This window comes from Pipistrellus kuhlii, unplaced genomic scaffold (genome assembly GCF_014108245.1).
Source record: "Pipistrellus kuhlii isolate mPipKuh1 unplaced genomic scaffold, mPipKuh1.p scaffold_m20_p_11, whole genome shotgun sequence".
In the NCBI taxonomy this organism is placed as follows: Eukaryota; Metazoa; Chordata; class Mammalia; order Chiroptera; family Vespertilionidae; genus Pipistrellus; species Pipistrellus kuhlii.
Window position 1 is genome coordinate 7,869,443 of NW_023425416.1, and position 26,687 is coordinate 7,896,129.

General features: G+C 43.0%; 1 protein-coding gene across 26 annotated transcripts in view; it reads left to right on the plus strand.

Moving 5' to 3' along the window:
- CADPS (calcium dependent secretion activator) overlaps positions 1-26,687 on the plus strand; it is a 410,937-nt gene that overhangs the window by 151,222 nt on the left and 233,028 nt on the right. For all 26 annotated transcript variants that reach the window (XM_036430660.2, XM_036430656.2, XM_036430652.1 and 23 more), the window contains exon 4: positions 20,112-20,192. In XM_036430660.2, the coding sequence (XP_036286553.1) occupies positions 20,112-20,192 (81 nt within the window). The remainder of the gene's footprint in view (positions 1-20,111; positions 20,193-26,687) is intronic.

Sequence of the window (26,687 nt, forward strand, 5' to 3'; positions counted from 1 at the left end):
CCAGGGAGAAATTAACAATATTCAATCTAAAAAGCTACATAACCAATTAAACTATCAATGAAGTTTAAAGAAAGCAAAAGGTATTTTCAGACATGAAAGATCTTAATAAAAAATTATGTCCCAGGTATCCATTCTTAAAAACCTGCTGAAGAGAGTATTCACAAAATAGGGAAGTAAGCCAAGAAATAGGAAAGCTTAACAGAGGTGACAAGGAGAGCTAATACAGGAGAGAAGTGAGGGGAATCCCCCTCCTCAGGTGACATGCAGGGAGATCCAGGAGGGAATCTACATGTCAGTGGTAGAAGACAATCAACCCTCAGAGAGCAGATCAGAGAACTCAAAGAAAGGTTTCCTTAGGAAGATGAAACATGGGCTAACTGATGAATCTGAACATTTGCATGTCTCCAGAGTAGAATCTGGGATTAAATAAGCAGGAAGTACATAGAAGCAATTAACTCCAAAAAACACAAAAAGTTGTTCAGGAAAGGAAAAGTAATCCGAGTTCACTAAGCTTCAGCTTTGAATAGCCATGACATAGGAATAATAATGCAAATCCCAACCAAGTCTGACTCCAGTCAGAATTCTTAACTATGCTATACTGAACTCAAAACCAGTTTTCATTTCCCTTTCATCTGCTACGCATCTCCAGTTAAACAAGAAACCAAGCCCTGGCCTATTTGTTCAGTGGTTATAGCGTCAGCCCACAGACCGAAGGCCTCAGGTTCAGTTCCTGGTCAAGGGCACTTACCACCTTTGCAGATTCCTTAGCCCCAGTGGGAGTTCATAGGAGGCAACCAAACGAAGTGTGATTATGAAAACAAAGTAATTTTCTCATTTTGCCTTTGGCGATAAGGAATTCACAGTCTTGTTTTTGCTCAGTTTCAGTGTGTTTCCTTAGCCTAAGTGTTTCAGTGAAATTACCATTGCTACTTTTTCAACCAGTTCCTGTCCTTTGCAACCTTGTCCATAGAGGTTTGATGGATTCATGTCTTGTTGGATACCACCTAATTCTGAAATGTTAAAACTAGTTTCCTGACCTCTCAGCTTCCAACTCTGGTGAATGGCAACGTGAGAGAGAATATTAATGGACTAGTTTGGCCCGGCCAGTGTTGTTCAGTGGTTGAGTGTTGACCTATGAACCAGGAGATCACAGTTTGGAATTGTAGTCTCAATGGAATGAGGGCAGGGCACATGCCCAGGTTATGGGCTCAGTCCTCCAGTAAGGGGTGTGCAGGAGGCAGCAGATAATGTTTCTCTCTCATTGATATTTCTCTCTCTCTCTCTCTCTCTCTCTCTCTCTCTCTCTCTCTCTCTCTCTCTCTCTCTCTCTCTCTCTCTTCCTCTCTTCCTCTCTCTTCCTCTCTCTCTCTCAAAAAATCAATTAAAACTTTCCAAAAGAAATAAAACAGACTAGTTTGAAAGTCCTGTGACTTGCTGGGCACTCAGCTTCCAGATCTGGTTTGTGAAGCACTAACATCAAATGCAGAAAAAAATGCAGCTGAGCATGGGCACACAGCAGCCACGAAGCGCTGGCATGGCTGGGGCTGAGGCTGAGAGCGAGGATTCCCAGTTAAGCTCCTTTAGCATTGAAGTGTCTCACGTCACATAGACTGAGCAGTACATTTCTAGTCATTCACAGGCTTCCTAGGGGTATCGGTTCCTTGTGCTAAAGAAGAAGAAACAGTGGAAAAAATAGCTCCTGTACCAATCTTTAAAGTGAGAGGGGGAAAGCTGAGCTCTTTCCTTAATTCCAGAAAACTTTTATTGCGGCATCAAGGCACAGCCACAAAATCTGTGGCCTGTGAAATAGGATTTCAATTATTGAAGAGGGAAGCCTCCACCTTTCCCAATGCCCTTCGTCTCATGTGCTGCTGAAAATAACTCACTGCCCCCCTTCTCATTGTCTCTGAGCTGCCTTTGAATTGCTAGTTAATGAGGCAGCCCTGCAATGCGTACTTTTCAATTCCTCTACAGGTGCGAACGTGGGTGTCTCCTTCCATATGATTTCCCCCAGCTGGGTCCTCTGGAGAACAAAAGGCCTACAATGTCATTCTTCCCTCTGTTTGTCCCTCCTTACCCATTACATGTCAGGCAGGACGGAAATCAGGGTCAAACAGAGGAACTTTGTAGATTGTGGACATATTGAAGTCATCGAGTTGTGACTGAAGAATCAGAATTCTTCAAAACAAGACTGTGTATCAGGGGCTCCAAGGGTAAGTGTTGGATAAAAAGAATCCAGTGTAGGTTTCTGTTCATGAAATCCATGGAGAAACCAGATACAGTCCCTGCCCTCAGGAGTGTCTACTCTTATAGGAGCACTAGAGGCCCCAGATACATGAAATTTGTGCAAGGGGTTCGGCCCTCGCAGCCAGCTTGATCTGGAAGGTTGTCCGGAAGGACGTTCGGAAGGTCTTTTGGCTGACCGGTCTAATTAGCATATTTCACTTTTATTACTATAGATTATATGTGTGTGCAATAATAGTAATACCAAGTTCCCCAGTGCTAAACGCTGTGAGGTTCGTTTCCTTCTTTCTTCCCACAAGAATTTATTCAACCCCTAGATCAGGCTCGGTGCCAGTCAGCATACATCTGACAGGTGGTAGAGAAGCGTACTTCCTGGACTCTGCGGCAGCTTTTCCCTGGAACAAGGGAGCTACAGTAGGCCAGGCATGGACCAGAGTGAATACTCCCGGCAAGGTGCCAGTTGAATCCCCACACCTCCGTGAAATAGCCTTCCAAACAGGGTTCTGCCAATACCTGCCCACAGTGTTTTTGCAAATCTGGCACCTTCTTGAACAAATTTCTAAACCATCGTATGGACTTCTGAAATTCCCATTCTTATCTCTTTCTTTCCTCAAAGTATTTCAGATCTCACCCACTGGTAATCTGGGGAAGAGTCTGGCAGTGAGGGGATTAGCATGCAGAAGTTAAGCCGTGTCAGCTCAGTGGCGTGCTCAGGGCCCCCAGCAACAAATACCGTGGCAAACAGGCTGCTTGCCCAAGGTCGCATCTGCAGCAGTCTCTCGCCCTAGGTACTGTTGGCACTGGGGCTGGATAAGTGCCTCCTTAGAGGCTGGCCTGCGCAGGGAGGGTGCTTAGCAACTTCTGTGGCCTCTTACCCACTAGATGCCAGTAGATCTCTCTCCTTCAACTCTGATGATCAAAAATGTCTCCAGCCAAAACCGGTTTGGCTCAGTGGATAGAGCATCAGCCTGTGGACTCAAGGGTTCCAGGTTCGATTCTGGTCAAGGGCATGTACATTGGTTGTGGGCACATCCCCAGTGGGGCTGTGCAGGAGGCAGCTGGTCGATGTTTTTCTGTCATTGATGTTTCCAACTCTCTGTCCCTCTCCTTTCCTCTCTGTGGAAAATCAACAAAAAATATTTTTTTAAAAATGTCTCCAGACTTTACAAAATACCCCCAGGATTTAGGGGGATGGGGTGGGGATGGTAAAAAAAAGAAATCACATGTCCCTCTTCATCTAGTTAAAAACCAATTGCCAATAGAGATCATAGTATTTTGTCAAGAAAAAAAAAAATCTCAATCTGTGTTTCTTTTTAATTTAATCCTATTACTGGGAGGAGACCCTGGTTAAGGAAATATCTGACGCAGCCATCTCATACACTATGATGCCTAATATATTGCAGGTTGCCATGAAAATAATCACTTCAGCGGGGTTTGCAGAGGAAGGGATAGCAGCTCCAGTCCTTGGCTGTTCCCCAGCACTGACTAGCATAAACTGCCAGTACATATTGACTTAGAGATTAATTATTAATGGTAGGGGAGCTTATGAATTTTTCAGAATTTTTCCTTGTTGGGTGCAGCAGGCTGACTTCCTACCAGGAGCCTAAGATCCCTCCCACTGTCCTGCATCAAAGCCACGGCTGTCGCCCAGGGCGTTATCTTATTCTGTGCAGGCTGCCTGCATATGTTGACTCTAAATTTTTTAATCGGCCGTTTCCAACCCAACTGCACACGTCAAGCTGCAGAGGCAGAATCCATTAAGCAGCTTCTGAAACCCAGGGCCTGTGCCATCATGATGTGATATCTCTATAGCAAAATTTCACAGTCAGAAATTACAGGAACAACACATCGTTTGCTGAAATGTCAACAAAATGCCTGTAGGAATTAAAAAGAGGCAAAACACCACCAACAATAATGATAATATTTCCCCTTTCAACTTTTTGGAGGATTTTATATCTATTTAAGCATCTCATTTTTTCTAAATCCTGTACTTTTAGACACTCCCTTGTTTTTGTCAAGTGAAATTAATAGGTAACTGATCCAATAATCACTGAATCATGAGAGCTGATAATAATGACCATTATAGATTGAATGATAAAAGCATAGAAAAAATGTTTTAAAAATTTAAAACATATATATACCACATAGACCAGCTTCAAATACTGAGGGTTCCCTATTACATGGAGGATAAAATATTTATAGGCAATTGCTATATATATATATATATATATATATATACACACACATATATATACAATATATATATCACCTATTTTGCATCAGGAACTAGCTGAGCAATTAACCTGAAAACTATCTGGGTTTCATTTCATGTTAAAACCATTTCTCAAATTTTTTTTTTCCCCCTCTCCTGCCTTTGCATACAACAAACATCTTGATTAAATTTAACACTTTGCAAATCAAACCTGTGTCCAGGAATGCATGTAAAAGGCAGGGTATTAACCTGACACACACATCTGGTGTTGCTTGTTAAAAACAATCCCCATTGCAAATTTGCTTTTTTTCTTTAAAGTAAATTTTAAAGGTGGTTATTTGAATCTCTGGCTAATATTTTCCCATTTGATATTTCATAGTAATTTAAAAGACAGAGGGATATTTGCTATAAGTGCTATAGTTTTGCTCTGAAAGCCTAAAAAGCATCACCTTTGCTAAGAAAATTCAACTTAGGTGCTTTTGCAAATATGCATGGGCACCATCAGCAAATGAACTATCCAGTCTTAATAACAGTTTCTTCTGAATTGCAAATAAATTTAAAAAGAGGAGGTGGCCTGCCCCTCAAAGTGTTTCTTAGCCTGGGCAATTGACATATATTAGAAATACTGTAGATTGGATTGCAAGGAGATCCTGGGCTATCTTGATTTGAAACTCTCCAGCGCCAGAATTGTGTATTTCAGTCACTACTGTGTTCATTCATGCTGCTTAAAATACTGTTTATTTGCAGGTTTCTCTCTCAGAGGAGTCATTCTTTCTTTAATGTCTCTCCCTATTCGCCTCTCACAATGGAAATTTAATTATAACATGTTCTCTTGGGTTAATTTGAATCGATGTAGAGTTGTCCACACAGGTCAGGTAAAATAGAGAATAGAACAATTTTCATATACTTAAGATAGACTTTATATTAGAAGCACTCTAACCAGTATTTTTATGGCAGAAGCAATAATGCTCACAAAATATTTTATATCCCCTTACATTTCCTAGCTCCCCCTACAGTTAGGTTATGGCCGCATGGCTGGTTCTACCCAAGAGGCTGTGAGTTCTCCATGCTCTGTGTTCCCCTGTCACAGTGACCCGGGAAGCCACATACTGAGATGGCAAGATCACAAAATCATGGTGCTTCCATCTTGCTGAGTGAGTGAAACACAGTCCCTCATGATTCCATTGGACATGTAGGATAAGCAAGAAATTAAACAATTGTTGTCTTAATATACTGAGATTTCAGGTTTAATTTATTACCATGGAATAATTTAGCCAATCCTGATGAATGTGTTCCCCTTTTGACTTTATTTTAAAAATATTAACTTACATTTTTAGGGTAACACATGGTTATCCTTGCTTATGACTGACTGGGATTAATGACCTCAAGTTCATTGAGAGCACAAACTCTACTTCTGAACACCCCCAGCCCCCAACTATTTCTAACTTGCTGAAAATGGCAAGAGCAGCAGTCGTTGATATATTCTCATAAATAAATTAAGAACTGTAGCCTGTATTAGAATAGATGACATCCTAGTACCTTTGCTCGTCTGCAGCGCATGAGTATATTGTGGACAGGAAGCATTTAACATGTGCTGGCCATGTAACTTGGGGTATGTTTTGTCATTTCTTTTTTCTCATCTATTGGGAAATTTGAAATCTCATTTTTTTTAAATCCTCACTTGAGGATATGGTTTGTATTGATTTTAAAAAGCGAGGAAGGGAGAGGGACAGAGAGAGAGGTGAGAAAGAAACATTGGTCAGTTGACTGCCATACACATCATAGCCTGGGTATATGCAACCTTTGGTGTAGTGGATGATGTAGCAATCAAGTGAGCCACACCAGCCAGGGTAGGACCTCATTATTTTTAATACTATCTGTTCTTCTTGCCCACAGACACTTTAAAAAAAAAAAAACTAGTAAAAAAAAAATAACAGTGTGGCTCTGTGATTGAGTGTTGACCCATGAACCTGGTTTGATTCCCAGTTGGGCATGTGCCAGGGTTGCTGGCTCAGTCCCCAAGGGTCATTCAGGAGTCAGCTGATCGATGTCTCTCATCAATGTTTCCAACCCTCTCCCTTCCTTTCTCTCTAAAATCAATAAAACCATATAAAAATAATTTTTTAAAAATGTAGCTACTTGGATATGGATTTGACACCAGGAATTAATGTTCCTTTGACAGGTCTTAGCCAAGGTGAAACACACCCTTTATAAATATTTTTGGCTTTGAACAATGGTGTCACCAATGTAGACACTCTCTTCAGGGCAGGAAAAGTAAGGTAATGATATATGTGGGTAGAATTGTGAATACACCCAATTTCTACCAGCTACTTGTGTAATGATCAGCCTGGGACTAGAAATAATGTCTTGTATTTGTGACATGCTGCTCAAAGGTAACAGGTGCATTGTGACACATACCCTGGAAATCATACTACTTGCCTCAATTTTAATTGATGTCGGCAGCTCTATAATTTAGAGCTCTGCATGTTTTCTACTGCCTGAGGTCTCTGTTGCACACACACACACACACACACACACACACACCTCTGCACGCACATATACATTCACTAAACCATAATTGTAGAGGCTGCAAAACTTGGTTTCATTTTGACCTTGTGAATAACTTTTATATTGCATCATAAATATTTGAAAAATGAAGGTCACTTCCTCTAAAATAAAGAGCAGGCATTTTTAGCAAAAGTATCTGATTTTATTAGTGTATAGCGGTGTTTTAGACATCATCGGATGTTTCTGGATTTCCCTTGGGGCGCATTATTTGTGCCAGTTACAAATTGCTTCTCACCAGGACTTGATGCTGCTGAGATACAAATGTTGTTCAGCAGCACAAAAAGGCATTTTGTTTTTTACAAAATGTCAAAATCAGCTGCCTGAACAGAATTTCAGAAATTATTAGTAACTAAATCCAAAACTAATGGCAAGAAAAATAATAATTTACATTTGTTCAACACGATAATTTGGAAAAATAACACTACTTTTCTGTTTTTTGAAGGGATTCTGAAAGTTATCCCCACTGGGTGTAGGGACCGTTTTTTTGTTTAGAAGCGTGCACTCTCGACTCAGAACTGAGTTCGTATTCAAGCTCTATCACTTCTTTCAGATGTTACTCTAATCCTTCTGAGCCTCAGTTTCCCCAACTGTAAAGTGGTATTGATTTTGATAGGAATACCTATCTTAAGAATTAAATGAGGCCTAGCTGGTTTGAAACAGTGGATAGAGCGTCAGCCTGTTAACTGAAAGGTCCTAGGTTCGATTCCGGTCAAGGGCACATGTCCAGATTGTGGTTTCAATCCCTAGTGGGGGACTTGCAGGAGCAGCCCATCCATGATTCTCTCTCATCATGAATGTTTCTATCTCTCTCTCCCTCTCCCTTTCTCTCTGAAATAAATTTGTTAAAAATTAAAGAATTAGATGAGATAGTGAATGAAGCACTCACTATGATGCCAGGCTAGGGTAAATACTCAATATTCAGTACATGTGAAGGTGGACCATAAGTGTATGGAAGGCATGTTCTGTGTTTATCCTGCTCTCACAGCTCATAGTACAATGTGGAGTACAAAGCAAGTGTTTAATGAATATTTTAAGTGGTGAACTGAGATTTACTATTTCTAGTTTCCAGATGAGGAAACCAAGGTTCTCAGTGTGTAATTGGTTCACATCTCTATTCTTCACACCCCTTGAGTCAATTATTCTGTTCCCTTTGCACCTTAGTACTCAAATTCTGTTATACACTCAACAAAGGATTTATTAAGTTTAAAGCATTTCCAGTCAGATTTCTATTTAGGTCATGACTTGAGTGAGTATTTAGTGTCAGATGCCGTACTAAGTGCTTGGGAAAATTTTTCTCATTAACTCATCAAAACAGCCAAGCAACCCAGAAGATATCATTATCTTCATCTCAAATTTAATTTTGTAAGTATTCTTGCTCAGCTGCCGTGCCTCAGCCACTGGAGGTTCTATAGGATAAGACAAACAAGGCCCCTGTCCTCTGGGCAGGCGCAGTCTTACAGAGAACATGCCCTGGAGCTCATAATGCAAATGTGATGGGTGTGATGAAAAAGAAAGTTCAGGATGCCATGGGGACCTAGAGCTGGGGCCAAGAAGCCTCCTTAGGGAGCAATACTGAGGCTGGAAGTCAGGTCAATGAGTTCCTGTTAGCCAGACAAAGATGGCAAAGGAGGGCAGAGCATGAGCATCAGCCTGGGGCCCCGAATGAATGTCATGTTTGAGATCCAGAAGTACAGAATGGCCTGAGCCTGGAGGACAAGACCCAGTAGTGGGAGATAAGGCTGGAAAGCAGAGCAGGGTCTGATGGCAACAGCTCCCCCAGCTTCGATAAGAACCTGGGACTGGGGCTTCTATTGCCAAGGAAAATGGAGCATTATCCAAGGGTCTTAAGCAGGAGAGTCACATGAACAAATGCACGTTCCAAAAAGATGTGCAGAATGCAGTGCTGAGCGTGGATTCGGCCCTTGCTCTCGAAATGTGGTTCGAAGCATCAGCATCCCCCAGGAATTTGTTAGAAGGGCAGATTCTTGCATCTTACCCCAGACCTACTGGGTCAAAGCTCTCCGGGCGGAGGCCACGATGCTGTCGTGCACCACAGTTTGAGAATGACTAGCTTTTGGTAGCGGTCCTCATTCTTCGCTGCACATTGGAATCAGCTAAACAGGTTTTTAAAATGCCAATGCCGGGGCCCCAATTGATTAGCCGGTCTGGGTGCAGCTGGGATATAGGGATTTTTCTTACATTTCCCCCAGGTGATTCTCCTGTGTAGCAGGACTGGGAACTGCTATATCAGAGAGGCTGCAGGTGAACAGGTCAGTGGTCCAGGACAGAGGCCATGGCAGTCTGGCCCAGGGAAGTGGATACATGGGATAGATGGCTTCAAAAGGTATTTAGAAGTGACTCACAGTTACAAGAGGATAAACCGACCTGGTCCCAGTCTCCTGTCTTCACAAAACTACCTGCTTCTTGCAAACCCTGGCTTCAGTTGCCACACTCTCATGGAGAAAGACAGTGCCCACTCTCTTCTTTGAATGGCTTTAGTTCCCCATGCCCTCAAGACAGTACACGTGAATCGGACCATCCCCCACCCCAGCAGTGAAGATCATTAAGATGACCCATAAAAAACGCAGCTGTGCCCTGAATGCTGGATCAACTGCATAGACCGAGCGCAACAGTACCAAATGATGGCCTTGGCTGTGTGGACCTGCTCTGCGCTTGACGAGTATTGCCTCCCTTTATTCTCACAACAAGCCTCTGCTCTTGGTATTGCTCCTATCAGCACTCCCGCTCTGCAGAGGAGGCCACAGACAGAGCTCAGTATATTGTCCAGTGTCATGGATCTGGGAAGGGGCAGAGCAAAGACTTGAGCTCCGTCAGATATGACTGTTTCCAGTACCCAGGTCTCTGACCACTATGCCCTACAGCTATCCTGGCCCAGAAGGGAGATCTAAGATGTGACACTTGGACGGTTTCGATACTGGACCGGCCAGCAATGTCTATAAAAGCAAGATGATACATCACTAAAGTAATCAAGGGGGCTTCCCTGAAGGAAGGGCGTCTCCACCAGCCCCTGAGTCACGTGGAAGATGGGAAATGGTGGAAAGGAGAGAAGGGGTCACTCAGGGACTGGGGTGGGAGGGAGAAAGCCTGGTTGAGCACTGCAAGGTCATAAAGAAATGGGTTGGTTTTCTGTTTGAGGTGTCTTTTATGTTTATTTGCTTCTTGCTCAGAGAATTACTGCCTTTGGAGCGCTTGTGTTCTATTTACTGCATAGCCAGAAGCCAGCAAAGACATAAAAGCACTGACTCAAATGCAGAGGATGCTCTTATTGGCTGGCACAGCCCAGAGCTAAAGCCTGCATTTCACAATCAAAGAGACATACACCCTTTTGAATGGAAACTTTGACCTGCTCAAGGTCTTCTCCTGGCAAGAAATTAAGGCATAATAAAAAAGACACAAATAAAAAAGATCTTATTTTAACTGTTCTACAAAAGAAGTGGAAAATCCTTTTTAAAAATAAAAATAAAAACAGAAGGTAGCTGAGTGTGAATAGGGCACTGAACCACATTTTCACTACAGATACCCCTGGAGGAGAGCCTGGTGGAGACTCAGAGGGGGCAAGACTGCAGGTTACATCAGATTCACCCCAGTTGTAATAATAGATATATAAACCCACATTGTATTGAGCCCCTACAGTGTGAAAATGTCTATTATTATCACCATTGCAATAGTCCTGGGAGGGTATTATTTTAGAGCTACAGGTACAATTGCTCAGAGAGGTTGAGTACGCCGGCCCTAGTCACACTGTGAGGATGTGAAAGAAGCAGAGTTTGAGTTCAAGGTTTTCTGATTCTAAAACCCCTGCTCTTTGTTCTAAAGCAGTGGTTCTCAACCTTTCTAAACCACCACCCTTTTATACAGTTCCTCATGTTTGGTGACCCCCAAGCATAAAATTATTTTTTTTGCTACTTCATAACTGTAATTTTGCTGTCTCGACCCATAGGTTGAGAACCACTGCTGTAGAGCCTAAGACCATTGGAAAACACAGATATTGATATTTACATTATGATTTATTAACAGTAGCAAAGGTTATCCCTTCAGTGCAGGGCCAACTATCTGTGGACTCCTAGCAAACTATTTATTCTTTTCTGTTTGTTTGTTTGTTTTTGTTTGTGGTTGGTAATCTTCACCCTAGGATATTTTTCCCATTGATTTGTAGAGAGAGCGGAAGGGAAGGCATGAGGGAGAGATAGAGGGAAAACATCAATGTGAGAGAGATATATACATAGACTGGTTGTCTCCAGCACCTACCCCAACTGGGACTGTGGGTCTAGCCTGCAACCTAGATACATGCCCTTGATCAGAATTGAGCCCAAGACCCTTCAGTCCATCCGCTATTCTAAGCACTGTGCAAAACTGCCTGGGGCAAACTATTTAATCCTTTGAAGCTTGGTGTCTTGCCTTTAAGCGGGGTGCCTGTCCTGCCACTTTGTGTTAAGATCTGAATTTGCATGAGTATGCAGGCTGCAGAATGCCAAGTGCTAATGGCTGCAAGATTGAAAGCAATGCCCTCTGCTAAGTGTCATACATACACATCATCTCATTGAACCTCTTACCAATCCTGCCAGGTAGAGATTAGCATTCTTTTTCCCATTTAGAGTCAAGGGGGGTGGGGAAAAGTTAGAAGCTAAGACTCAGAAAGATTTAATGACTTGCTCAGCATCCCTGATCTTCCATGAGGACAGGCACAGATTTGAACCTGGACAGTAGAGAGGGGGTGCCTCCAGCCATCTCTACAAGCTCCGCAGTGGAGGTAGAAAAGGGGAGACAGGCAACAAGAGAAGGAGAAAAGGGATTGGAGGGGCACCGGGTGTTGAGCGCAGTGGTGCAGCCACAGTCCCAACCTCAGCATGTCCTGGACAGGAGTGTGGGCAGCCACCGCCTGGCCGGGGACTGGCACTGTCCAGGCTGTAACTTTCCAGACTGCAGTGCACCAGGCAGGCAGCGTGCCCTGGAGCTGAAGGAGGACAGAAAGGTGGAGCTGAGGGTAGGAGTGATTTACAGGGAGGCGCCTCCCTCTGCAGTAGCTCTGGGCAGCCTCCTGCTGACACTGATCCCTGGGACCTGAGGGGCCGGGCTGGGAACGGAAAGGAAACCAGAGGAACAGATTGAGCTAACCCCAGGTCAGCAGGTGGCTTGCCATGCAGCTGCTTGGGCACACCTGCCTCAGCCCCAAAGCCCAGGATTAAGGATGCTTTATTAGGATAGAGCCTGATTATATGCCAGCAAAGTTTCCATTTTGCCAGTTTCTGCAGAGAATGGCATTTCCTGGGACACAGCCACTGAACTGCAAGACAGCAAACTAGAAGTTAGCAGCGTGGGAGTCTGGTCCCAGCTCTCTTTCTTTCTCTCTCTCTCTCTTTCTCTCTCTCTCTCTCTCTCTCTCCCCCCACCCCCCTCTCTCTCATGATTGTGTGACTGTGAGCAGGTCACTTTCCCCCTTTAGGTCACAGTTCACAGCGGGGAGGCAGTCTTCAGAGCCTCTGTGAATCTGACACCAGGCTAGGGTCCAGAGCTGCAGTGGTAAAGTAAGCCAAGTCGCACCCACTGCTGCCCTCCTGGAGCTGACAGCGAATAGGTAAATGCCAATAATCAGGGAATGCATGTAAAGTTACAACTGTGGCGAGTGCTAACCAAGGAAAGGTGCATGGTGTCTGGGGAGCAGGTGACAGGAGCAACTCTCCAGTTTGGAGGCCTCAGAGAGTCATCGGAGAGGCGTGCAAAGCTGGGGGTGAAAGAGAAGTGATGGGAAGTCAAGGGGACACAAGAGAGTGCTCCGGGCATGAGGAGCAGCAGGTGCAAAGGCTTGGCAGCAGGAGGGAGGGACCCAGTGGAGCATTCCAAAAGGGGGTGGGATGCCCCACAGGCCACAGAGCTCAGCAGTGCATACCTTCCCCCCCCCCCACCCCACCAGCCTGAAGTTACTGCCTCATTTCTAAAGTTGCTTCCAGACACAACTCTGGATCATTATCACTTTAATCCTTATGCTGAAGTGGGTCTGTTTGCTCTGATGCTGAGTATCATAGACTTTTCCAGAAAACAGAACAATTATGCAAATAATGCATAAAGCAATCTGCCCATTTCTGCTTAAATTCTCTATACATTTGAATCATGCCTTCTCTTGGCTTGACCAAGGGCTGTCTTGCAGCCGTAAAATGATGACTCTGAAAGAGTCCAGCGCTGGCCTCACCTCCTGGTCATGGAAACATGTGAGCTCCTGGGAATTCAGGCATTCCTCAGGAAAGCCAGCACTCAAGGACAGCAGCCCCCTGCCTCACTGCCCAGGCAAATCCTTCAGGGATGGAAGTAAACGAGGGGGCTCTGAGCCTGGGCCCTGTGGTGACTTCTCCATCACCCTAGAGGTCAGACAGGGCCTTCACAAGTAGTTGCCTTTTTACTGAGATATAGACCCATTTGCATAACAGGGTTGCTTCCTCCTCCTCCCAGCCCCCCTCATCTCTACACACCCACAAATTCTGTCCATGGACACAGGAAAAGTGAAATACATAGGAGAATCACATAGATAAGCATATGCCCATATGTGCTGTTGGGATGCTCAAATGTATTGCACGCTTGGTCAGATGAGTTTGTGGGTGTGGGCCACTGCAGGCTGCCTGGGGTAGGCTTGAGGCTTCCAGGAAGAGGGCAGGCCCAGCGGACTTTATTTGGCCACAGAATGCTTTCTCATTGAGCACCCACAGGACTAATGTGCTCCTGAATATAACTTTGAGAAATGCTCAGCTAGGTTTCAGAGACTCCTGGGACATCGTCTCAGATGAAGGGGTAGTGACAGAGAGGTCCAGACTCGGGCCTAAGGTGCTCCAGCATGTCCTCTGCAGGCTCCCCAGTTCCTGTATCTGCTTTCGTCCCTAAATCACAAACATCAGGGAGAGGAATTGGTATCTGATGAGTGCCACCCTAAAATAGGGATAAATCTAGAAACTATTTGCCAAAGTATAGGACCTACTATGTGCCAGGACCATGCTAGGTGCTTAGCGCATTTTTTTTTCCTCATTTAATTCTCCCAGCAGCATGCTGAGGTAGGTGTCTTAACCCAGTTTTACAGACGAGGAAACTGAGGCTCATAAAGCTTCAGTGACTTTTTTGATCCCTTTAAGTAAGGAAACCACAGAGCCAAGACTCGACCCAAGTCAGCCTGATGTGTCTTGAAGCACACCTCACATGGTCTCATTTAGTTCTCTCCTCAGCCGTGCAAGATAAAAATGATTCCAACTTTGCAGCTGAGGAAACTGAGAGGTGAAGAAGCTTGACAAGGTCATGGCACCTGGCAGTGGAATAGCTCGGCCCAGGCTCCCCTTCGCCGGTTCCCAGGCCATGAGCTCTGCCACGTGGTGTTCCTGCAGGTGCTGGCCTTCACTTTTGTCTTTGCATTGACTGAAGCAGGGGTCCTCAAACTTTTTAAAGTGGGGGCCAGATCACGGTCCCTCAGAGAGCTGGAGGGCCGGACTATATGAACTACTAATTCCTACTGTAACACCTCGGCTGCACTCACTGCCCAAAAAACCTGGCGGGCCGGATCAGACTCCTCTGCGGGCCGCATGTGGCCCACGGGCCATAGTTTGAAGACGCCTGGGGGACAGAGCCATGACCTGTAGAGATTCCCAAGCCTTGGAATGGGCTTGAACTGGTAGTGTAGGCCAGTGGTCGGCAAACCCATGAGTCAACAGAGCCAAATATCAACAGGACGATTGAAATTCCTTTTGAGAGCCAAATTTTTTAAACTTAAACTCCTTCTAATGCCACTTCTTCAAAATAGACTCGCCCAGGCTGTGGTATTTTGTGGAAGAGCCACACCCAAGGGGCCAAAGAGCCGCATGTGGCTCACGAGTCCCAGTTTGGGTTTAGGCGATACCTGTCTGTACTTGGACAGCATTGAATCAGTTCCATGGGACTTTAAAAGAAAAGCCCAGCAAATGGGAGAGAGCTGTAATATTATCAACAACAAAACATGTATTTTAAAAAATAAGAGAAAAGAAATAAAATAAAAGCTCAGGGAGAGAGTTCTCTCTGTTTGGCTGGCAAATCAAAACAGCCAGACTGCCTCTGCTTGACCTGTGCTGGTGGGAAGATTACTTGCCTAATTAGGTAAAGAGCCTTAATGCCCATGTCCATGCTTCAGCCCTAATGAGCTGTTAATGGGAAAGGCTTGCCCTTGGCCTAGCTCCCCAGCTGACCTTCCCCTGCCTGGTGGGAAGGACCAGGGCAGCAGACAGAATCTTGTTTCCATGGAAGCTCATCCTCTGGCTTTCTTTCCAGCACTTGAGAAGATAATTACTTGATTTCTCTTTATATTTTTGGATTTCATGCAGTGGGGCTGTCAAGCCTTGGGCTGAGGATGTCCTTCTCGATCATGCCAGGCTATTTCAGGGAACTTCGGCTGCGTTTCCGTTGTCTCTTCCCTTCAGATGGCTAGCGTCAGGCCGCAGCGGCCGTCTTCCACTCGTTCCTGCTAATTAAAGTCTGAGGGAGCAAAAGGACTTGACCTGGAGAATGTGAAAGAGAAACCAGGGAAATTTGTCAAGAAATAAGAGCCCCTGATCACCTTCCTTTCCTGGGCGGATTCTCACAACAAGACCTCAGATCCACAGCAGGGGCTACTGGGTCCCATCTGCCCTATTCTCCTCTGAATCTCTGACGCCCCATTGTGGCCCATGTCAGAAATACAGCCAACATGGGCGGCTTAATAACACCGGGGCAGCCACCATTTCCCCAAGCTCGCTGCAGGCGGAGCAGTGGGCTGAGCCCTTTATATCCCTGTCTCGGTGAATTCTCATGACAGCCTTACATAGAGTTATTATCCTGATCACTCCGATGGAGCATAGAGAGGTTAAGTAACTGCCCAAGATCACACAGTGACTAAGTGGCAGAGCCAGGATAAGGACACACCCATTGCTATCATTTCTTGGAAGTGGGGTGAGGGTCCTTTACAGCTGCCCCAGAAACCAGAAGAAATCACCAAGTCATGACAGGTGGCGAAGGGTAGATCATTTAGATGTTCCTCCCCTTCACTTCCCCCCCCTCCCCGCCATCTCCCCTCTCCCGTGGAGGCTCTGTGTGTGAAATCGGCCCATGTGTACAAGGAACAAAGTGAGGGCATTGGGTTAGTTCACTGTCAGGACCAATTCGAAAACCAAACAGGGCATTTGAGAAGGAAGCCCATGTAGCACAGAGCAAAGAGCTCCACTTGGAGGAGGGCAGACTCCCTTTTCAATGGCTCACATCACTTTCCCAGCGGTGGGACCTGGGGCACACTCCTGAACCTGACTGAGGCTCAGGCTTCTCACCTGTAAAATGGGGTCATAGTGATACCTGCCTCATAAAGTTTGTGAGATTTCTAAGACTGCTCTGGGACATAATTGTGTAAAAGACAAAGCTAAATGCAGTGAAATAGTCTTATCTACTCTAGAATTTCCCAGAATCTTTATTTTACTGACATGTATTATGAATGTGCAGGAGGGAGCAGCATTTCCTGAGCCCAGAGTTCTCTTTTAGGAAGAATTAACATTAACATCTGTTTCTTGGGATCCTTTAGAATAGGACATGGGATACTTGGGCTTGATATAAGCACCAATAAATACCAATGTCCTCTTTTGTGCCTGAATTGTTCAATAATCATATCTGTTCTTTAAGGAATTTAAATGTCATAGAAGCAGGATCTGGGTCTGCCTTGTTCTTTTTGGATCCCAGTGTCTTGGTGTATCAAGACATTCCATAGACATCTGATGAATGAATGAGTAAATGAGTGAACTGATGAATTAATGAATGAAGTTTAGTGTAGACCTAGCCTGCTTCGTCTTCAATAGCGTCATTCGCTGCTGTTTTCTAGTTGCATCCGATGGGGCCAGTGGGAGAATTCAGATGCCTCTGTAAATCTTAGTAAGGGGGATTGTTCTATTATGCTATTTTCCCCTTTTCAATTTTTTAAATCATTTTTTATTGTTAACATTAGAGACCTGATGCACAAAATTTGTGCTGGGGCACACCCCTTGAAGCCCCAGCTGCCTTGGTCCTCACAGCCCCAGCTTCATCTGGAAGGTCATCTGCACAGTTGTTCTGCTGTTCATCTATTGTAATTAGCATATTAGCACTTTATTATATAGGATTATAATAGATATTCTATTTTCCCCCCTTTACCCACCTCTACCCTGCTCCTGTCCTGCCTCACTCGAGCCATCTCCACACTGTTGGCTATGTCCATGGGTTATGCATATGTTTTCTTTGATCAAACCCTTTATCTTCTTTCATCCAGTCCCTCCCTCCTCCTCCCCTCTGAGAGCTGTCAGTCTGTTCTTGTATTCATGCTTCCTTTTATATTTTGTTCATCAGTTTGTTTTGTTCATTAGATTCCACATATAAATAAGATCATATGGTATTTTTCTTTCTCTAATGGGCTTATTTCACTTAGCATAATAACTTTCAGGTCCATCCATATTGTAAAATATAAGATTTCCTCGCTTTTTATGGCTGTGTAGTATTCCATTGTGTAAATGAACCACATCTTTTTTAGCCACTCATCTACTGATGGGCACTTGGGCTGTTTCCAGATCTTGGCTATTGTAAATAACATTGCTATGAACATAGAGGTTCATGTATTCTTTCTGATTGGTGTTTTGAGATTCTTAGGATATAGTTCTAGAAATGAGATCACTGGGTCAAATGGCAGTTCCATTTTTAATTTTTTGAGGAAACTCCATACTGTTTTCCACAGTGGTTGCACCAATCTGCATTCCCAGTAGCGTTCCCTTTTCTCCACAACATTGCCAGCACTTCTTGTTTATTGATTTATTGATGGTAGCCATTCTGACAAATGTGAGGTGATACTGTGGTTTTAATTTGCATCTCTGATGATTAGTGACATTGAGCATTTTTTCATAGGTCTATTGGCCACCTCTATGACATCTTTGGAGAAGTGTCTATTCAGGTCCCTTGCCCATTTTTTAATTGGATTGTTTGTTTTCCTGGCGTTTGGTTGTATAAGTTCTATCTATATTTTAGAAATTAATCCCTTCTCTGATGTATCATTGGCAAATATGTACTCCCATAGAGTGGGTTGCCTTTTCATTTTTTATGGTTTCTTATGCTCTGCAGAAGCTTTTTAGTTTGATGTAGTTCAATTTATAATATTTATTTTTTTCTTTGTTTTCCTTGCCTTAAAGGCTTATCAGCAAAAACACTGCTACAAGAGATGTCTGAGATTTTACTGCTTATGTTTTCTTCTAGGATTTTTATGATTTCATGACTTAAATTTAAGTTTTTTTATCCTTCTTTGGTTTATTCTTGTGTATGGTATAAGTTGGTGGTCTGGTTTCATTTTATTGCATGTACCTGTCCAATTTTCCCAGTACTGTTTTTAAAAAAATCTTTATTGTTAAAAGTATTACATATGTCCCCTTTTTTCCCCATTCCAGTACCATTTATTAAGGAGACTATTTTTACTCCATGCTTTTGCCTCCTTTGTCAAATATTAATTAATCATGGATTGATTTCTGGTCTCTGTTCTATGCCATTGGTTTATATGCCTATTCTTATGCCAGTACCAGGCTATTTTGATTACAATGGCCTTGTAGTATTGTGATACTTCCAGAAAAAAAGTCCCCAAATAGCTTCAGCAATCATGAGAAAGAACAAAGTTGGAAGTATCACATAGATGACATTTCTTTAGCACGAACCTGGATTTTCCTTTTCAAATTTCTGAATAAAAATGTCATCATTTTCAAGTTTATGAATAAAAGTAGCTTTTAAAAGAAAGGTACTTAGAAAACTCACAGACTTCCTATGCTACTTTTTGTTGTGAGTTAATATATACTAAAAAGAAGAATAAAGCCCATCCTAGTTGAATGTTATTTTCCTCTACTTACTAACATTTACTCTGGTTAAAATAAATAATAAGTTACTTAGCAAAGCAGACTCAATTACAGTTTGAAGGATGACATTGGGCTCATTTAGAAATAAAGGAAGAACTTCAATTCACAGGACAGGGATTAGCAGCTCTGGCCTGCCACCTATTGTTGTGCATAAAATTTTATTGGAACACAGCAGTGCTCATTTACTTACATACTAGAGGCCCAGTGCATGGAATTAGTGCACTGATAGGGTCCCTAGCAGCTGCTGGCTGCCAGCTAGAGCCTCCATTTCTTCCCCCAGCTGGCCTCACCCCCTGGTCGAACTCTCAGATGACCTCCCAGTCAAGGGGACAATTTGCATACAATGCTTTTATTATATAGGATTGTCTATGGCTGTTTTCTCACTTCATTAGTCACTGCAACAGCGATATATCTATGGCCCGCAAACCCTACGATATTAACTATATGGCCCTGTAGAGAAATAATTGTCAATATCTTTCATAGATTTATAGAAATATGTGGAAAAGATGGAGATTACATAACCACCACCTCCATTCTGTAGATGGGAAAATTGAAACCAGAGATATTAAGGAATTTTCCATGTTTATTAATGCTTGCATGTTCTGATCCTTATATTATACCATAATAGCTCTAACAACCATGGAAGACAAAGATAGATTTCAGCTTAGACTGCAACCCCAGCTGAGTGGCAGTGGCCCTCTGGAGTGCTGGTTGGGAAGGCTCAGTGAGAAGGAAAGCAGTGGCTGACTAATCTTTCATGGTCCATCGATGGGAGAGCACAAGAATATGTGCCATGTAGGCACTATGGCTGCACACTCTGCTCCATACATTTAACAGTTAATCTCTTTCCTTGCATATCTGCTGTGTAAGCACTTTCTTCACTGGGCCAAAAGCAGAGGTGCTGTATGGGGCCTCCTTGAAAACACTGCTGCCTAGCAATTCATACATGATTCTTGTACAAGTTCATTCAGATATCTTTCTTAGCAACTGCCAACCACTTCACACTCTCCCTAAAAGAATGTAACATGGGATTTCCTTGAAACTGAACTTGTCTGTTACAAGAATTTTTACTTTCAGTGAAACATGTCCATGGAGCACAGAGTGGGGGGTGTGAGATGGAAAACCTTGAGTTTATTGGCTTTTGTGATGCAGATTGAAGGTCTTCATGTTTGTGTTTCTTGCAGCTGGACAATCCGGATGAGCAGGCAGCACAGATCCGACGGGAGCTGGATGGACGACTTCAAATGGCAGACCAAATAGCCAGGGTAAGGAGACTGGGGACGTTTGCTGGGGGACCAGGCCAAAGTCCCCCATGGAAAGACACAGTATTAAGAGCCATCAAAAGATAAAACTGAGGATAATCACTCTGAGCCTCCACCTTCCTTTCTTAGGGCAACTCTCCCAGATGTAGCACATGTTATTTCCCAGACTCTATTCATTACCCAAACTCCAGCCTCACTTTTCTGCTGAGTCTCAGATTGATATTTCCACTGGCTAGTGAACATTTCAGCTTGGACAGTGCCTGGTATTTCAAAGGGAATGTGTTCAAACTCTGACTTCTTTCTTCTTCCTCTGACCACATATATATGCCTACATTTATCCCCCTCACCATTCTCCACCAGGTACTATGGATGAAACCTCCTAATCAGTCTCAACTTCTCCTTCCTCCCCACAGCACTCCACATCAACCACCCATCCAGTTCATTGTCTCTGCCTCTTAAAGGTGGTTCAGATCTTGTACTGCTTTCTAACAACACAGCTAGCACTTTGATTCAGAACCTCATCTTCTATTCCTGAATCTTAAAATGGCCTCCTAATGAGTATCCTTGCCTCCAGTCCCTCCCCCTCTCCTGTCCATTCTTCATGCAGTTGCCATTCTAAAACTTATATATGAACATCTCAAAACAGCCTCAAAAATCATTCCACAGCACTCCCTATTGTCCTCCAAACAAAACATTACCTCTTTAGACTGGTACCCAAGGGTCTTAATCCATGGATTATATTCTTCCTTATTAGCATCACCTCCCACATCTTTCCCACCAGAAATCCCCACTCCAACTATGGAGAATGTCTCCTTCTGAATATTCCAGGCCTTTTCCAGCCTTATTGCCTTGGTACCCACTGGTGTTTCAACCTGGAATGACTTTCTCTCTCCTCTGAGTCAGCCTCCAGTACTCATCTTAAAACCCTTCTCTAAGAACTTAGCAGTTATTTCTTCCTACTTTTGAGCTTTATTCATGCCACAGTACATTGAATGGTAGTGATCCATTTACATGTCTGAGCATCACAGTAGATTGGATTTTCCAGGATTCAGATTATATCTTACTATTAATGACTATTGGCCTAAGTATTGTTGCTATCCCTGTCATTTGTGTTATTATTAACAATAGAAATGCTAGCAGTGTGTATTGATTGCTGACTCTGTGTCAACCATTCTAAGTGCTTTACATGTACTATCTCATTCAATTCTCAAAGCTACCTTATGAGGACATTTCCATTATCACTCTTGTTTGGAGATGGTAAATCCAGACTGAGGAACTGTTAAGAGGCTACACTGTACCCTTAATTCAAGTCTGAACTGGAAAGGGTGAGGTACTCAGCTCAGTAGCAAAATCTAAAAGTGGGGGACAAATGCATTCATAAAAAATATATAATATTTTAATGCAATATTTTACACTCATAATTAATACAGAAAACATCTATAAAAAATAAAAATACCAAAATATTAAATAACCTATCTTACTGTTTCTATGGTAGTGACAGACATGTGTGCATGTTAGGGTAGGAGCTGTGGGAGAGGGGAGGGAGGGTGGGCAGAGAGTGGAGCTTGGCATTCAACCTTTCTCATTATGGAAAGAAATATCTCAGGACGTGGACACAAGGAAAGGAATTCTACTGGAAGAGAAACTGAAGAGAGATTCCAAGAAGCATGCAAAGCCCATTTGTGCTCAAGCAGTTTAATTGAAATGTTTTGTATCTTGTTTTTGGACACCTTCAAAGTTTATAGTACAGTCAGCTTGGCGGTTAAAAATATTATGCAGTTATGGATTTGGCTAAAGGTAGTATAAAAGGCTCTTGTGTTTGACAATTCTGCTTAACATGGGAGTAAATATCAATGAGGCTTTAGAATTTACTTCGGCAAACTCGGTGTCTCCACAACAAATTATGTTGAAAACGGAGGTCATTTGCTCCATTACTTGCCTTTAGGTAATAATTGCACCCTAATCTAAGTATTCATCCCATTTAAAGAAAATCACACACACACACAGACACACACACACACACACACACACTTCAAAAACAAGATCATGGCACCTGTATGTTAGTCGTTTTGTTTACTTTGAGGCTTAACATGATAATTTCAGAATCTAGAGTAGGCTAATTGTAGTGGTTAAAAAACCATGGATGAACAGCAGTCATAGAGTGATCCAAGTTCCTCATTCATCTCTGAACAGTATATTGAAGAGCTCTCTTTCCAGCCCACACCATCAGATATTCTGATACCAAGTAGGATATTATTAACAACTTACAATTAGATTTTCTTAGATAATGAAATAGGCAATTAAAGCAAATCTTGGTCATTATTTATAGAGCATGGAGAATAATTTCAAAGTAGATGAAAGGCCCCCCAAAAGTTTAGGGTACAGAGGATTTGTATGAAAATCTGCCCACTACTATCTCCTGTTCTGCTCAAAATAGATTGCCGTCATCAAGTCTCATTCATGCCAGTGGCCTCTTGGCCCAGTTAGTTGGTCCAGGAAGTGAGCTCGTCACCTAAGTGGAACCAGTGGCATTTCTCAGCCTGCCGGGCCATGGTAACTGGGCCAGAACAGGATGCCTGCCGAACGCAACTAAACCAATGAGTTCTTTACCTGGTCTATGGACTGCACACCAATAGGACTGTGCCTTTCAGGGGTAGAAGGATGTCTGAAGCTATTTTTAATTCTTTTATGTAGGGACAAGAAGAGGGAAGAGTGAGGCCAACACAGAGAAAGAACCCGCGAAGGGACTATACTGAAATTCTCAGGATGGTCAAGTCCCTGGATCTACTTATTCTTGAGACTCAGCTGCGGAACTGCTTTTCCCTCAGTTTAGTTGGGTTCCAAGAAAAATGCATGTTCTTTTTGGCTTAAACCAGCTAGACATTAGAAAAATACATGTTCTTTTTGCCTTAAACCAGCTAGACATTAAGTAAAATATCAAGATCTCAGATATTGGCTCATTCATGAAGAGATACTGAAATGGGTACCCTGCTCTCTTCTCTCTGCATGCCCCGATTTTCCCATCTCCGGCAGCCCAGTGGATTTTAGCAAGGGTGTGCAGCTCAGCCCATGTGGCTGAACATCAGCTTCTGTACATATGATAACCAGAAATTTCTGGGTGAAGATATCATCCATAGAATTCACTTTGTTCTCTCAATTAAAACTAGGTAGAACATTTTGATTGAAAGTTAGAGGCGTGAACTAGAGGCAGTTTATATAACAGAGTGGATTAACTCTAGGGATTTAGGAGTGTCTCACAGAGCCCATGGGCAAGATGCAGCCAAAACCCAGAAAGGAACTAGAACCAGGGCCCACCAACAGGTCAGGACTTCCCTCATCTCTTAACTCTGTGTGTCCCTTTCATTTTTCCTTCTTTCTCTGCAAACCAGCCTTCTTTGCTTCTCAGATGGGAACATGGATGCTACACAGCTCTCCGTGTTCCCAGTGTGGCCAAATTGGAAATAATTTAGCCAATCAACCTCTCTCTCAAATCTTCTCCCTACCTCCCTTTGCCCTTTTCTTACTACCACCTTCATTGTCATCATTTCAAAAGGTAGGCCTCTGATTGGCTGACTTTGTTTAAGGCCCAACCCCTGGAGCCATTTATAATCCACTGTGGAAAGAGAATGAGGGCCTCAGCAAACATGGAAGGTGGAAATATGCTACTGAGGGTGAGAGTGGTACCTGAGAGGTCAGGCTGTGGGTGAAGTGGTCATTATGAATTGAGAGACACCTCAAGATATGCCCCAAATAAATAGCTATGACTAGTAATAATTAATGTCGTTTTCTAATACTTTTTTAAATCGAATTTATTTAAACAATACAACAAAATTTAATCAATAATATAGTTGCTGTTGTTTTCTACTACTTGTGCCCAACGCTCAGGAAGCATTTTAATCCCTCTGTTGTAAAATTCTTGTGATTTTGATGCAAAAAATTCGGTCAATGCATTTTTGAGGCATTCTTCATTATTAAATTTTTTTCCAAGAAGAAAGTTTTGCAAAGAACGAAACAAATGGTAATCAGAAGGAGCAATATCAGGAGAATATGCAGGTTGAGGGAGAGCTTCCCATTCCAACTGGCGCAGTTTTTCAGCAGTGATTCTTGCAGTATGCGGTCGTGCGTTATCGTGGTGAAGAATTACGCCCTTCCGATTAATCAGCGCGGGTTCTTTTTCTCTTAAAGCTTGGGCTAACCTTTCCAATTGGGCACTATACACTGCACTTGTAATGGTTTGGTTAGATGGTAAAAGTTCATAATGAAGAATTCCTTTAAAATTCCACCAAACACACAACATCACTTTTTTCGCATGCAAGTCAGGTTTTGGCGTGGGCTGTGGAGCCTCATTTTTGTCCAGCCATTGAGGCCATCTTTTCAAATTAACATACAGCACCCATTTTTCATCTCCGGTAACAATTTGCTCTAAAAACAGCAAACGGTTTTGACGAGAGAGGAGCGAACTGCAAATTGTGACTCTTTGATTACGGTTGTTGTCGGTCAACTCATGAGAAACTCATTTTCCAAACTTTTGGACTTTGCCAAGTGCACGCAATTGATTGGAAATTGTTTTTTGTGAACAATTTAAAGTTGTCGCAAGCTCTTATTGGGTAATTTGAGGATTTTGCACCAAAAGAGCTTGAAGAGCTTCTTGATCAAAATTGGACACACGGCCTCGACCACTCTTGTCATCTAACGAAAAATTTCCCTCGCGAAATTTCTCAAAACAACGCTGGCATTTTCTGGCACTAACTGCATCTTGACCAAGAGCACTACAGATGTTTTTTGCAGCCTCACTTGCTTTTCTCCCTAATTGGAACTCGTAAAGCATGCAGTGCCGAATATGCTCTTCATCCGCCATCTTCTTAGCCCTAGTTTTGCAACAAAAACCAAACCAAACACAAACTTTTTCAAGCAAAACTTGTTAATTGCACTTCACACGTCCTGTAGATACCACGTGTTTGAAGTTTATGTCAATACAAGTCAATGCCAAGCAAGATTTTAAACGAATGTTAAAAAACGACATTAATTATTACTAGACCCTTATATGGTATTTACTATATACTAGACTCTCTGCTAGGCATTTTGTATTTGATAGCCTATCTGACCCTCCAATAACCTTATGAAAAGGATGCTATCATTATCCCTATGTCAGAGAAGAGGCTGAGCAGAGATATCAGAGGATTTGGCCAAGGTTACCAATGACCAGAATCTGCAGTCTTAACCACTATGCATACATTACCATTATAAGAAGCCTTCCCAAATGCAGGCCCTCATTTTCCTCATCACCTAGTCCACAGCTCCTACATGCCTTTCAACCAGGCCTTCACCGTACCTCATCCTGACCTCTCTCTGTCTGCTAATCAGTCCTTTATTAACTATGTCAGGCTGTGTGATTTCACCTAACCTTGAGAGTTGCTTTTGACCTGTGACAAACAATCCTGGGAGTTACAGTAATTCCCCCACTTTCGGCGCATTGAAGAGTTTGTGATGTGCCCAAGCTAACTCAGCTGGTAGGTGGGAAGCTGAGTGCTTTACTGCCAAGTTTCATGCTCTTCCTCAGAGTGGTCAGGTGACACACAGGAAGTTACGCCAGGACAGGCCTGCCCCAGGTCCTCTCTTACTAGGGATTGCCCCTCCAGTAAACTACTATCTCTCTCCCACTAAACTTAGCTGTGTGTTCTCTTCAGTTTATCCAGAGGCCAAATGAAGCAATAGCATTAGGCATAACTGGCTCCTTGGAATTCTGAATCCTTTCTACTCTGATTTCTTTGGGATCTGGAAAGGAGGTTGTAGGACCCATGATTGTCCTGCCCCCAGCATTCTTATCGTCACACATGTATGAAAGACACGTTACCTTTTCTTCTTAAGAGAGAAGGAAAGCAGGTGCAAAGTGGCTTTCCTCTACCCACAGTCCTGATACAGTACCTACCAATTTAATCACACCAGTGCACCACGAATTATCAGACAGGCACCTCTGCCCTCACCCCCACTGTGAACACCAGACATAATGCTGCCTGCAAACTTCCATGAGCTCTAAATGTATTTTTTGTAATCCGGTAGAAAAGACCTTTTAATCGCTGTTCAAACATTTTCCCAAATCCTCTAAGGTTGATAATAAAGGTCCCCAAATTTCACCCAGGGATTAAGTCTAAGTTATTTAAACTGTGTAATCAGTAAATGACACTGGAGCTTAAACAGGCAGATTGTGCATTGGTGCTGCTATGATATTTGTCAGTTCTTTTGGCCACAGTTTAGAGTAAAATTCCAAAATTCATGGGCTAATTACATAAGACAAACAATATAGCTTTTGTAGTATTAGTAGCAGAGGTCTGGATGCAAAATAGCATTGTTTTTACAAGCTATGATCTAAATGTGAAGTTGCCATTTAGACCCCTATTCTCTGCAGAGCAAAATTCCCATCTCATTACATGGTCCTGTTGCAAACATTGATGAGAACATGCCCCCAGGAAAGAAATAATATCCAAACACTTCCCTGAT